Source organism: Antrostomus carolinensis, unplaced genomic scaffold (genome assembly GCF_000700745.2).
Source record: "Antrostomus carolinensis isolate BGI_N321 unplaced genomic scaffold, ASM70074v2 scaffold9630, whole genome shotgun sequence".
Lineage (NCBI taxonomy): Eukaryota > Metazoa > Chordata > Aves > Caprimulgiformes > Caprimulgidae > Antrostomus > Antrostomus carolinensis.
This window is the reverse complement of record NW_010290520.1, coordinates 28,391-42,384: the sequence shown is the minus strand read 5'-3', so window position 1 is coordinate 42,384 and position 13,994 is coordinate 28,391. Positions and strand designations below refer to the sequence as shown.

At 34.4% G+C, this 13,994-nt stretch overlaps 1 protein-coding gene across 1 annotated transcript in view; it reads left to right on the top strand.

The window, feature by feature from the left end:
- Window positions 1–413: 413 nt before the first annotated feature.
- LOC104529224 (probable phospholipid-transporting ATPase IH) overlaps window positions 414–13,994 on the top strand; it is a gene marked incomplete at its 5' end in the record, with an annotated part of 25,513 nt that continues 11,932 nt past the window's right edge. Inside the window, 8 exons of the mRNA XM_010173469.2 lie at window positions 414–665; window positions 2,936–3,110; window positions 4,355–4,457; window positions 4,711–4,856; window positions 5,818–5,877; window positions 7,486–7,613; window positions 9,389–9,524; window positions 10,103–10,126. Coding sequence (XP_010171771.1) covers window positions 414–665; window positions 2,936–3,110; window positions 4,355–4,457; window positions 4,711–4,856; window positions 5,818–5,877; window positions 7,486–7,613; window positions 9,389–9,524; window positions 10,103–10,126 — 1,024 coding nt within the window. The remainder of the gene's footprint in view (window positions 666–2,935; window positions 3,111–4,354; window positions 4,458–4,710; window positions 4,857–5,817; window positions 5,878–7,485; window positions 7,614–9,388; window positions 9,525–10,102; window positions 10,127–13,994) is intronic.

Sequence of the window (13,994 nt, the reverse complement as noted above, 5' to 3'; positions counted from 1 at the left end):
GTTTTGGAGGAACAAACTACAAACTGGGTATTGAGGAAATAAAGTAAGAAACTTTAGGTCTTAAAAAATTCAAAAACTATTAAAACTGGGAGTTTTAACTCAGCAGTACTTCACTGTTTGATGTCATTACCTGAAAGCACTGAAAATATTTTAATTGAAGTAGTTGTCTGCAGAATGAAGCATTTTGCCTTTTAAGCTATATAAATGAAAAGCGAAACTTTGAGCACTTCGAAAGCATCAAAATAATTATTTATCATGTACTACTTTCCTAAATATTTTTAGAGTCACACCTTGGGGAAAATTCTTAGATCTGATAACTTCTATTGAAATTTTTTATTTTGTTTCAATAAGGACCTCTGAATTTCTCATTTCCAAGCAATCTATCAATGTATGTTGTCATTTGACTTCCACAGGCTACAAGAAAAAGCTGCTGATACTATTGAAGCACTCCAGAAAGCTGGAATTAAAGTTTGGGTTCTGACAGGAGACAAAATGGAGACTGCTGCAGCTACTTGCTATGCTTGCAAACTCTTTCGGAGAAACACACAAATACTTGAGCTAACCACAAAGAAAATTGAAGAACAGAGTTTACATGACGTGCTTTTTGACCTAAGCAAAACTGTCCTAAGACACAATGGCAGCTTAACCAGGGATACTTTCTCAGGGTAAGGAAAAGTTGAATTGTCAAGCCAGGGAATGAGCATCTGTGCATTTCATGAACAGTTAAATGATTGATCAGTTACCTTAAGAGGAGCAACATTCTGTGTTTCAGTTTCTGTTGTTAAAGTGTGAATTATTGTATGGCAATTAAGTATAAGTTTGTTCCATGTAAGTTCAAATTTTCAGTCATGGTTCTTTCTCTCTCATTTCTGGTACTGCTTTAACTGTTAAAAGAAAAATCACAAATTACATTGTAATTTATTTTTAATCTATTGTAATTGTAATCTATTCCACTGCAAAAATATTTATTCTTGGAAAAAAATATTGCAAAGCAAAATTTCGCTTCTAACTTTTGAAAAGGAAGCAGATGGTATATATTCCTGTAATCAGTGTTAATATGTAAGGTGACTTTCTTGATAAGACCAAGGCCACAGAGAACAACAGTATATGGCCCTATTTTTAGGGACATTTACAGACAGGTGACAGACAACAGCATAGTACCAAATCTTGTGGTGTGCGTAAAAATACTGAGAGTGCCCTAAATTATAAAGGAATCATTGACTTCTGTGTTTTTTGGATATCCATAGAAGGATAGGTATCATGTATACAGAAGTGAACAATAACATGGCAGATAGAAAATGGCATTAAAAAGCAAAAAAAAACAGGTATAATGTAAATTATGCCTCATACATTTAGTAAATTAGGCTACTTATCTGAAGCTTCATAGCTGCTACATGACTTGCTCTTTTTTCCCCCACTGTAAAAACCTAAGACCTGAATTCTAAAACATTTTTATTGTCTTAAGATATTAAGAGAATTTACTGGTCTTTGAGACATAATGGTGCATATTTGATTTGTTTTTCTTCTGGATATGGAACCAGCTACCAAGTACATTTTTTATGTATTTGTAATAAGTTAGTAGTAAAGGAACAATAAGCTAACAAACATTTGTGATAGTATTTTAGCAGAGAGTTTTGATAACTCTTAGCCTTACAACTTGAAAGAACGCTCTGGGCCAGAGCATTTTTCCTAGCTTTCCCTATACTTTAAACTCTATTAGTCTAATCAAGAACATTTGTATATTCAGTTAAATAGATCATATTTCTCTATATCATCTGTACCACATTTAGCTTAAGTCCCACAGGCCTTAGAAGGCCAGATGTTTCTTTATCTTTTTGTGCAATCCCAATTTTCTACACATGAAGACTGATCAGAACTTTTTATCTTTGGCTCCAGAGTTGGAGAATGTGCTAGGAGAGTAATAGCAGGATTCTGCCTGGATGTTCAAATTCAGGCTGAAAATCCTTCACTAGAATATGTCAAACACGCGGTACGTTGCCCGAACTTCATAATAATACAGTATTAGTTGATATCATTGTATACTAATGGCACTGCCTTATTTGTAGCAGTGGCAAAAAAGTGCTGAAAATATCTGAACTATTATTAAATATAGTTTACAATGCTTTATATTATTTGTCAAAAATTGATTGTGTTCTAGTAGTGAAGATGGAAATGCTTAAAAAATAAGTTAGTAAACTGTGCTTCATGTTACCACAGTTACACTTCTAGCAATGCCCAAATTATTATGGGTATACAAGGAATAGATTAATACATATAATAATACATTGTAATATTATAGATAACATATAAAATTATTATTTTTAATATTATAATTACAGGTGTACCTGTAATTATACATATCCATATATATACACGCTAAATGCAAAGTATACACACTGTAAATGTGGACAGTGGCCTTATCTCTCCAGGCCAAGTCTCTTTTAGGCTTTTCCTTCAAAGCATGGTTTACTTCCTTAAATGTAGGCTCTGGGTAAAAAATACCATTTTCCTCATCAGCGTAGATTTCAGGGTGCCAAAAGCCTTTCCCTTTAACTTCTTTTCTCTATATTTTGGAATGTACCACAAAATTAACTTCCTTCCTGCAGCTGAGTTTACCTCACTGCAGTTCTTGGAGCCTTTTCAAACCAAACTGAAAGGTCATGAATTATACACTCATACTCAGTGGTGAAGTCACTGAGGAATCAGGTTTCTGTCTTTGAACTGGTAAAGCACTGAATATTTTCAACATAATCTAGAATTTTAAAATGTCATAAATATCAGTCCTATACAAGGGATTTCCTTTAGAAGTATATTAATTTTGCACTATTACATACTAATTATTTTTTAATTAATTTTCACAAAAAAACCTTGCCAAATTTAAAATATGTCTGAGAATTTTACAGTGACTCTTAGTTTATGTTTTATCCCTGAACAGACTTTCAACTGATATGCAAGATTATGGTTTAATTATTGATGGAGCAGCATTATCATTAATAATGAAACCAAGACAAGATGGGAGCTCTGGTAACTACAGAGAGCTCTTTCTTGAAATTTGCAGGAACTGCAGTGCAGTGTTATGCTGTCGAATGGCACCTCTGCAAAAAGCACAGGTTTGTATTTCATTTCATAATTGTAATTTCAGATGTAAATATTGAAAGTTAATACTCTGTATGACTTATTATGATAACTTAAAATGTTACCACTCACTTATATCTTCTGAATTGGAAAAAGAGAGGGGAATAAAAAGGGAAAGGAGAGAATTTCTACTGGCAAGCAATTTAGATAATGGTATGCTAAAATGGCACCCAGCTGTGCACCTGAATTTGGTTTATGTATATACTGTGCAAATTTTATGGTTGGTACATGCTGATAAATGAACATATTTAATGAACTGAACTAATTGCTTCCTTTTTAACCTAACAAGCTTTGAATAGTCTACTATCTGTTGATACTACAAGAACCTGCATTATTTATTACTGTAGAGTGCTATTTCTTCTCTATTTTTAACATAAGTAGGAAGCCAAGAAAGAAGAATTCAGAGAGAAAAATGTGTGCATTATAATTTTTAAGTACTTCTTGACTGTTGTATACAGTTTGTATCAATTGAAAACATATCCTTCCATTACTGAAACATCTCAATATAGCTGGAGAACTTTTTAAAGGAAAAAAAACATTGGAATATACACTTCTTTTTTCCTTTCAAACTGTTATGTCTTTTTCTCATTTCTCAAGTAGAGCCTATGTAGCCCTTACTCATTTGGACACGTGTTTGGCCAGGACTTTTAACTGTCTGGAAGTTTGTACAAGTTTTTAGTTGCAGCTGCCTTGGTACCCAATTTACAGAGATGATCATTTATAATGGAGAGATTTGAAGTAAAATTTTTTGGACGGTTTCTGTATCAATAATGTTTAGATATATGCAGACTCCTATTATCTTTTGTTAAATAGTAAGAAAAAATTTCAGCAGGGTTAAGAAAGCAGAATCTTTCAGTCTTTAGTTTCTGGATTTCTTTGAAATTGTACTCTCTGTCTCTGGAACCCTTTTAATTTATCAGTGCACTTACACAGCATTGAGCAATCTCAACAACATCTTCCTTTCTTCTGCTTTTCCTTCCTTCTGTCCATCTCAAAATAGTTTGGAAGTATTTGTTATTGTATATTCAGAACAAATACTTTTAATATTTAAGAAACTACTGGGATCTTTATGCATATTAGTTGTGTTGGGTAATACTGGTTTTGTGTCCCTTCACAGAGTTTCTTACATAACTGTGTTGATCATTTTTAAGTAATTGTACTCTCATGCAAAATAAGCAAACCATTACAGAGAAGAGGTTTTAACACTATTTTTTTCCAGATTGTAAAATTGATTAAGTTATCAAAGGAGCATCCTATCACATTAGCAATTGGTGATGGAGCAAATGATGTCAGTATGATTCTAGAAGCACATGTTGGTATAGGTAAGTGTGCTTTTTAGAATACTAATTCAAGTGAAATGACAAAAAACATTTAATTTTTAAAAACAGGCAGTCTCAAAGAATCAGATTATACATTTTATAGACAACTTTTCATGAATTTACCCCAGGAATTTTGAGATACAGTGGTGATCTCTTATTAGATCAGTGTCATAGTATTATTATATAATTTTTCAAATACTTTTATCTTTGAAATAGTTATTCATTTATTAAACAGCTTCATCACTTTTTTTTTAAGGAATCATTGGCAAAGAAGGTCGTCAAGCAGCAAGAAACAGTGACTATGCAATACCTAAATTTAAACATTTGAAAAAAATGTTGCTTGTTCATGGGCATTTTTATTATGTTAGGATATCTGAACTTGTGCAATACTTCTTTTATAAGGTAGGAGAATGTTTATTCTAATTACATAAATCTCAAAAATTTACATGGTAATATCTAACTATATACAGTTTATGCAGTCAGTGGTACAAAAAAGCAACAATTCTGTAAAGACATTTTGTTGAGTGCCAGATGCAGAGCTGAAATGGGATTTTTTTTTTTTATCCAGACCATGAAGCAAAATAGCTTTTATATAGATATATTCTGTAATCTATGGTATGTTTAAAAGCACAATTTGCCTTGTATTTTTTTTTCTCTTACAAATTCCAACACAGACTATTCTACTTACTTTCAGTACCTTCTGGGTTCTCTCTGCAGTGGCCTTTTAAACCAAGTTGGAAATAGTATTTGAGAACTTAGCATAACTTACTTTACATTAGTTTCTAAATTCATTAGGATGGTGTAGGTGGAGAGAGTTAATAACATGCACCCCTCTGTTTAGACAGTTTTGTTATGGCTAAATGTTGGGATCCAGTCAAAGTTCTTTCAATAAACAGTACAATATTATAGAAAAGAACTGTTAGAAGATAATTCAAAGTCTCAGTGTTTGACTATATGTATAGTTAGGAGAGAATGAATTTTGGGTTCACATCTAGAAACATCTTCAAATTACTTTGCTCAGAACATGCTAACCAGAGTATCAATGCTTCCTTATCACAGTTTGTGGACTGTACCTTATTTACCTTGCCGTATCTGAATTGTGCTCCTGGATCGTAAAATTCATTGCCTTTGAATTTTGAAACTGTAGCCTTATAAGTTTGCTTTCAAAATATTTTAAGTATTTTTCTTAATAGTACTACTGGAAGATGAGAATGTTGATGTTTAATGTATGCAGCTCTTTCTACTGTTCCTGCAATGTTTACTATTACTAGTGTTATAAAATTATGATATACATGGCTATAGCATTGTACAGCATATAAATTAGTGCTTGTATTTCACTTGAGTGTGTCACTTTCTCTTTCAGAATGTCTGCTTCATTTTTCCTCAGTTTTTATATCAGTTCTTCTGTGGGTTTTCACAACAGGTTAGTTGTTCTTTTTCCCCTCACTGCTACATTTTCTCTTTGGCTTTTTTTTAAAAAAGGGATCCTTTAACACTGTGCCTGTCCAGCTGAGAAAATTCCTAGGTTAGTTTACACATTGTAAAAAAAAGAACATCACTTTTGGTTCATAGGGTTTTCAGTGGCAATTGCAGTTAATTCATAAAATTGATTTCTGTAACTTACTATAAAAGCTGTGTTATTTTCAAAGTCAAAGAACACAGGAAACCAAAATTTAGAAATGGCAGTGCAAAGTGAAATGTGTGTTAGGTTTAAGCTTATTAAACATGGCAATGCTGAAAGATAAGTAATTGAACTAGTTGTTCATTTTAAGAATTCAGAATGAAAATGGAAGAATAAACTAGTATTTTCTGGGATGTGCAGGTATGAATTGCAAACTTCAGACAAATAGCAGGATTCAGTTAGTTGAAAAGGAAAAATAAACATGGGAGGACAGGAAAAGTGAACTGCTGCTCACCAGAAAAGTGCCATCATTCAAGAGAGGATCCAGTGTTCTCCTTTCTAAATTTTTATTTGGTTTTCCCCTTTGCTCTTGTCTAATTTGTGCAGAAAAATCTACCTCTTCTTTCTTCTGAATGAACTAGCAAAAACCAAAGGAATGAATGACTGGACTTAGACAAAAAGAGGATTAAGTTTTCAGGATTAAATTGGACAAGAGGAGGATTTAATAAGGAGAAAATAGTACAATAGTACTGTTGCTTTGAATTTGTGGAATGTCTCGAAAGCTCCAGGAGGAGTAAAAATGACAGAACTAATTTTTCTTTATTATTATTATTTTTTTTAGTTTGTTTTAATTTTAATTGCAAATGACCACTGAAAACTTTGGAGGTTTTTATCAGGCATTATTAGGATTTAGATATGAAAGCATGTGTTGATAAAAATTTAGTTGTAATATTTCCTGTTCTTTTAAGTGCTAAATATAATTCTGAATCAAAAAGGGGGTTTTGCAGCAACTTTTACAGCCTAAATGATCACCAAATAGGTTTTGGGAAATAAACAGCTCGATGGAGTGATGTGGTAAGTTTGAGCGCTTGTTGCAATGATGATACGTACATGGAAAAGTAGTTCAGAGGAAGAAGAACCAAAGACATAGTGGGATGTTTCTTTGTACAGTGCATTGCAATCACCCACAGCTGAAGGTCCTCTGGAGTACTCCCGCTTCCTCCCTGCATGTGTCCATGTTATATAGCCCTGGTGGAGACAAAAGGAGGGGTGGATGTGACAGAGGGGAATTTCTGCCTCTACAGGAATCCACTGTTGTTCTGTTTGGGTAGTTTGGAGTTGGTCTTACAGTTGAAATAATAGGAGGGGCTGATATGTGGACCAGACTATTACATCTATCTTTTAGTTGACCTTTTGTCTTCCAAATGAATGAGGTGTAAGTGCAGAGTTGCCTCCTATATCAGTTAGCAGCTGTTCAGGGGTGTTTGCCTCCATTGTGACAAGGTATAGGTTTGTTTTTTCTGAAGTTGACTCATTCATTTTAAATGAGTCACCTTTTAAAAAAGGTGACATGCAGTGGATTTAGTTTTAAAATTAAAACTAGCTGATTTAATTATTTTCCACCTACAGACTTTATATGATACTGCGTATCTAACACTGTACAATATCAGCTTCACTTCCCTTCCTATCCTCTTGTACGGTCTCATGGAACAACATGTCAGTGCAGACACACTCAAGAGAGAGCCTTCCCTATACAGGTAAAATTAATACATTACACCCCAAAGGTTTGGACTGTTCAGTTGTGGAATATATCTCCTATCTACCTATGTTATAACCAAAGTCCTCAGTATTTCTGTACACGCTTGCAGTAGAACATCAGATATACTGCAACAGAGGGGTTGAAGGCCACATGTACAGTCTTTAAACTACAATAGACACACATGTATTTTTACATGTATATTTACATACTGCAATCCACACCATTTGTTTGCTACATTAGTGAGCAAAATATAAATTATTGTTCTATAAATCAAAATATGATTTAATACTCCCTATTTCCTCCAGCCATGGGGAACAGAAGAATTTTTAAAAGAGAAAACATACTGTTTCTTCTATATACATGTTTCATGCTGAAAGAAAAGAGGACTGGGTGGTAGAGTGTTGTATCATGGGATGTATTCTGTGTGGTGTCAACATTGTCCTCTGCATATTGTTGACTCACTTCTGGGCACTGCAATTGTGACTGGTTTAGATTCTTAGCCACTTGAAATACAATTCTTGCCAACTAGCTGCATGTGGCCATCTAAAAGAGGAAGAGTGCCCAGTTTTGATTCTTGTAGTTGCAAAAACAGTATGTTTTAGAGAGTGGTAATGGGAGATAATTAAAAGGAAAACATTCTTTGAGAGGTAATATCAGATGCCCAAAGATTAATCAATGCAGTTACATGTTTTTGCCTATGAAATTGAAGAGGGATACAAGATACTGCTGTTGAAATCCAGCCCCCCAATTTATATTTTCTATATTTTAAATGTTTTCAGTTTAGACATGATTATTCAGAAGATCTTTTTGATTTTTGAAAACTAGCAGAGAATATTTGGTCAAAAACATTTTGTTTTTGATATCTGACAGTCTATCAATAAGCTGTTTTGGGCAATACTGCACTTGTGCTGGGCCAGATGAGGCTGCTGTTAGCTACATATGGTTTTGTGCTGTATATTTGGGTTTGTACTGTTTATTGGTAATCTGCGGGGAGAGATTACTTCATATGGTCATCAGACAGGCTTTAAAGTGCATATGGTGAAAGTATGGGTTGGTAGTAAGTGTTTCTGTAATTCAGGGTTTTCATTTAATTGTGTTCTGATTTACTCTGTGTTTTATGTTTTATGCCAAGTTGATACATACTTACTTTGTGGGCAAGAACTAAATAAAGAACTGTAATATTCAAATTTTTCTGTAATAAGAAAATACATGCTAGTGAACAGTTCTATTGTTGACCAAGCCCTGTATTTTTTGTGGGAAAACGCTCAAGAAATACAATTTGACCTGAAGCTTCAACTCAACTGCAAAATCCTTGTTCCACATAAAATTATTATTTTGTTTTGTTAAAATTTTCTGTATAAAAGTACCTTATGGGAAATAAAGCAAAGTCTCCAGAGACCTCTAGTGTTTCCTTTTAAAATCTACAGTAGATCATCACATGCATAGCAAATACTAGAAAACAGATACCCTCTGTAAAAAGATTGAAAAGTAAATGGGTGCAGCACAGGGGAATTTACCATACAGTTGAAATAAGCAGGATAAGAGGTAGCAGTTAAGGGTTTAGTAAAAATTAAATTAAAAAAAATAAATAAAGAGGAGACATTCAAGAAAAATTTGGATGTGAAGTGGTAGACAGTTGTCATGTGGAAATGTAGTGGTTTTGCATGCAATCTCTTAATTGTTTTTCCCTCAAAAAAACCTATGAGTGACATCATTTGTCTAGGCTTTTTGAACATGGTTTATAATGAATGCATATATCATCTTTTTACACAGAGATGTTGCCAAGAATGCTTTGCTGCGCTGGCGTGCATTTATTTATTGGACATTCCTAGGAGTGTTTGATGCGATGGTATTTTTCTTTGGTGCCTATTTCTTGTTTGACAACACAATTGTGACCAGCAATGGACAGGTTAGTGTTGGATTTGATCAGTCAAGCAAAGGTAATTTTTTAATGTCGATTGTTCTATGAGCATAGTTTTAGTTGTTTAATTGTTTTCTTCAAGATTTCCAGCACAGATGATAACTGTTTTATGAGTTATGGTGAGATAGATGGGTTATCTGTTTAGCAAAGTCTGAACTATGCAATAGGAATTCTGTGTATGAGTAAACAGAGGCATAGGACTAGATACAATTTAGGAGAAATATATATTTTAAATTCCAATTATGCCTTCAGAATTTACATAGTAGCCTTTCTGGTTTGTGCTTAACGTGCATCTGATGAATATCTGATTAACATATCAAAAGATTCTTGGTAGATTAGTTATGAATGATCATAAAAGAGTGTAAATATAACAAGCTTTTTAATATTTTTATTATTTTTAACATATGGCAGCTTAAAATAATCTATCTCTACTTGCTTTGCACTCACATGAATGCAAATTTTTAAAACTTTTGCATTTTATTTATTTTACCCATTGATATTTTGGTCTATTTTATTTGTGTGCTTTTTTTTTTCTTTTTGCTACTTGCTTCTCTTCCTATCCTCAGCTAATGACAACCAGCACTCACATGGTAAGACTATTGTGGATTTGTCATGATATCCATTTCATCTCTCACTGTTCTTTAATTATACTGTTAAAGAGCAGTTAAATATTTCCTATAATTATTTCAAAATATCACTTAAACCTATAGATAGAAATGTTCTTTATCTTCTAAGTACTTATAAAGTAGCAATAAAGAACCTTATATACAGTATAAATTATATTAAGGTATATGCAGTGTGATAAAGAGCCATGAACTTTGAAAAATAGGTAGGCTTTTTGCTTCCTTGCATTTTGTTATTTTGTTCTGTGCTTTTCTGTAACCTACATTTTGTTGCTCTCTGCTATAGAAAATTTATTATAGTTTATGCTATGCTATGAAGTGTTTGAATGGCTTTAGAAAAGACCCTCAAACTGAGAGAGAATGAAGCGTGCTCAGTTTTGTTGCTTATATGTAATGGACATGTTGCTAGAAATGGAATATTCAAATATCATTAAATACCATCTTTGTGACATCTATCAGGGAAACAAACTTCTAGTGTGTGAGGGAACACTTGTTGGAGCTTTTCAAAGGACAGAATGAATTTCCATTAGACATAACTGTACACTGCAGCACTGCTTCTCCTGGTACCATCATGCTCTCTGTTACATGTTCAAAATTCTGCATCAGATTATATTTGTAGTCCTGAAAATTAGACTTCTCATACCTGTACATGGTTTGTATTGCAAATATTCTGACTGGGTTCCTTTTTGAAATTTTAGTCTACTTCTGTTGTACACATTAAATCAAATTCTTCTTGATAAAGCTCTAAAGCCAGACTAGTAACTAATTTCCAAATTTTGAATGTTTCTATCTACAACTAGATACCCATGTTAATATTTTATGGTAAAATACATTGTTTGATGAGACATTCTGCCTCTTGAGGGTCAGAGTGGGTTGGAAAAGACATCATTATTCGGCATGCATGCTTTTGTGTATGTACAAAACTTAGATATTGACTTGCAATTTTAGATGTAAAGGCTTGAAAATGTTGGTGTTCAGGAATAGTCAGAGATACATATGTGAGTTCATACACACGAGTGCTAGTTGTTGTTGATGGTTATTTCCAAGTATTTAAATTATGCTCACATCTGGAAAAAGTCAGTGAAAGATTTGAAGATTTGGAAAGATCACTGCAACAACATGTTATTATGGAACAGGGCAAAAGTAGCAAGCAGGAAGGTGGATAAAAGAGCTGAAGGTAGCACTAATACCATAAATGATATAAGATGATACAGTTTAGGTTCCAAATTGTTAACATGGGTGCTGAAGCAGAAGTTTTTAACTCTTCTTTCCCTCCAGAAATGAACTAATCACCATTGTTGCAAAACTAATAAAAATTGAAGGAAGTCAATGTCTTTCACTTAGATTGATGCCTGTGTCAGACTAAGATTTACATACCATTAAGCTTGCTTCCAAACATAATCCCCCTAGGATGTTTCTCAGTATTTAGAAATTTGTTTGAAGCTGTTTGCATGGTGTAGAGTGTTATTACTAGAATAATGGAAAAGTGTACTTTTAATCAGTGATAATTACTTTGTAAATGCCTGCCTCAGTCATTTCCTGGTAAATAAGACGCTAAGGATTTATCTCTTGTTACTAATTTGTGATATTGCTTTGTGTATGGTATTCCACTTTGGATATGATGTCATGGTTAGTCTTTTAAAAAAATATAGTCAGAGATCAGCTACATAAGGAAGGTAAGAAGAAGGCACCATAGAAGTAATTGCAGATTGTAAATGTCATCTTAGTTTACCCATATAATAAAATATATTTCCTGTGTGATTTCTTAATTTTTGTATTTGATGCAGAGTGGATTAAATATAATTGTTAAGCTAGGTTCAGAAATAGGCAGGAAAAACTAAGGTAAAAGGAATAACAGAATGGGAAATACTAAATGGCAGTTTGAAACATGGAAGATCAAGTGTAGTCACAGAAGAAGGGGAAGTCTTGGATAGGCTGGGAGCAGAGCATAGAAAAATATTGCTTAATAAACTAGGTGTTAACAAAGAGACTTACAAAAGAATGATTCACAGCCTGAAGACGAGTAGTGTCTTGAGATATTCAGTGATGAAAATACATTGTGAGATTTTGTAACACACCATCCCATATTGCTCTGCTTACCTTTCTCTATGCCAAATTGGCAGCCTTGTGGAGTCTGGTGTCCCTGTGCTATGACCTCATTTTCTGAGCCAAGAAGATGAGGAGGTGAAGGGTTTGGTTGCAGCCTGTTGCTTTCTGTCTAGCCTGTTGGACAGGCACAAGGGAAAGGTTGTTTCAACTTTATATCTATCAGCTTTTATTGGAAATATGGACACATCTGTTCAGTACGTAGAAACTTCAGCTGACACTAGGCTCTGACAGATGCCAGGTATCACATGAGTGCTGTAAAATTTAACTGCAATAACAATGCTGGTAAACATCATAATTTGAAATTCTTGAACCAGATTCCTGTCCAGTTTTAATTGCACTGTTGGTTTTTTTTTAGGGAACACAAAATACTGTAGTGATGGCATGACCCTATAGAATTACTGTAGTACACACCAAAGTAAAAGATCAAAATGCTGAAGGTTTTCTGCACTTCATCTTGTGTACTGTACACACATTGGTCACACATTGAGTAAAAATGATAAAAAATGGTTACTCAGAATACTGACTCCTTCAGCCAGTCATTTGTTTATTTTTTAGATAATTGTCCCTTCCCTGTTGATCAGATTATCTCAGCCTAGTTTCCTACAGATTTCTGCCTTGTGCCTGCTTGTGTTCTCCATTCACAGTTTTTCTGACAGCAGCACATCTGTGTGATCACTTGCCCATGTGGATCCCCTGTCATCTAATACTGAGCAAGCTCATATAGAATACTATAGATGGGAAAGGACCCTGGAGGTGATCAAGTTCAAGTCCCTGCTTTATGCAGGGCTAATTAAAATCAAGTTGCTTGAGGCTTTGTCTAGTCTTTTTCAAGTTTTGAATATCCCTGAGGATGGAGATTCCATAACCTTCCTGGGCAACCTGTTCCAATGTTCTGTCTCTATGGTGAAAAAATTTCTCTAATACTTAAGCAGAATTTTTCTTGTTGCTGAAGAGAGGTGCATTCCAGTTCTTCATCGTTGTAGTTCTTCAGATATTTGTGGGCAGCTATTATATTGTTCCTTAACCTCCCCTCTACCAGACTAGGTGAGTCCTTCAGCCTCTCTTCACAGGAGAGCTATAGACTGCTAACCACTTGGTTGCCTGCCACTTGAACCAAATTTTTTCACATCCCTCCTGAACTGAGGGGCCTAAAACTGAGCACAGTTTTCCAGGTTAAACCTCACTACAGCTCAGTAGGTGGGAGTAAAAACCTTTCTTCAGTAGCCATGTCCCTCCCAATACAGCTCAGTTTGCAGTTTCCCTTATGTATAGAGAGAGCACAGCATAGGCTTGTGTTCAACTTGGAGTCCACTGTAAGCCCACTGCAACTTCCTTTTCAGCAGGGCCATTGCTCTGCCAGTCAGTTGCAATATATGGTGTTGCTCCTCCGTAGGTGTAAAACTTTGCACTTTTCCTTATTTAATTTTCTAAGATGCCTGTTATCCCACTTCTTAAATCAATGGAGATCCTTCTGGATTGAGACTCTGCCATTCATTGTGTCAGCAATTCTCTATTTTTGTGTCACCTGGCAATTTGCTCATGATGCTCTCTGTGTCACCCACCATCCAGGCCAGTGACAGAGAGATTCAGCAATATCGGCCCCACTGTCAGTCCCTGGTGTAGTTCACTGATTACCAGCAGCCAACCCAACATCAAGGACATTGATCACGAAACTTTTGAGTGGTTCAGACAGTTTTCAACTCAAGTAGTAGTCTGTTTACCCAGC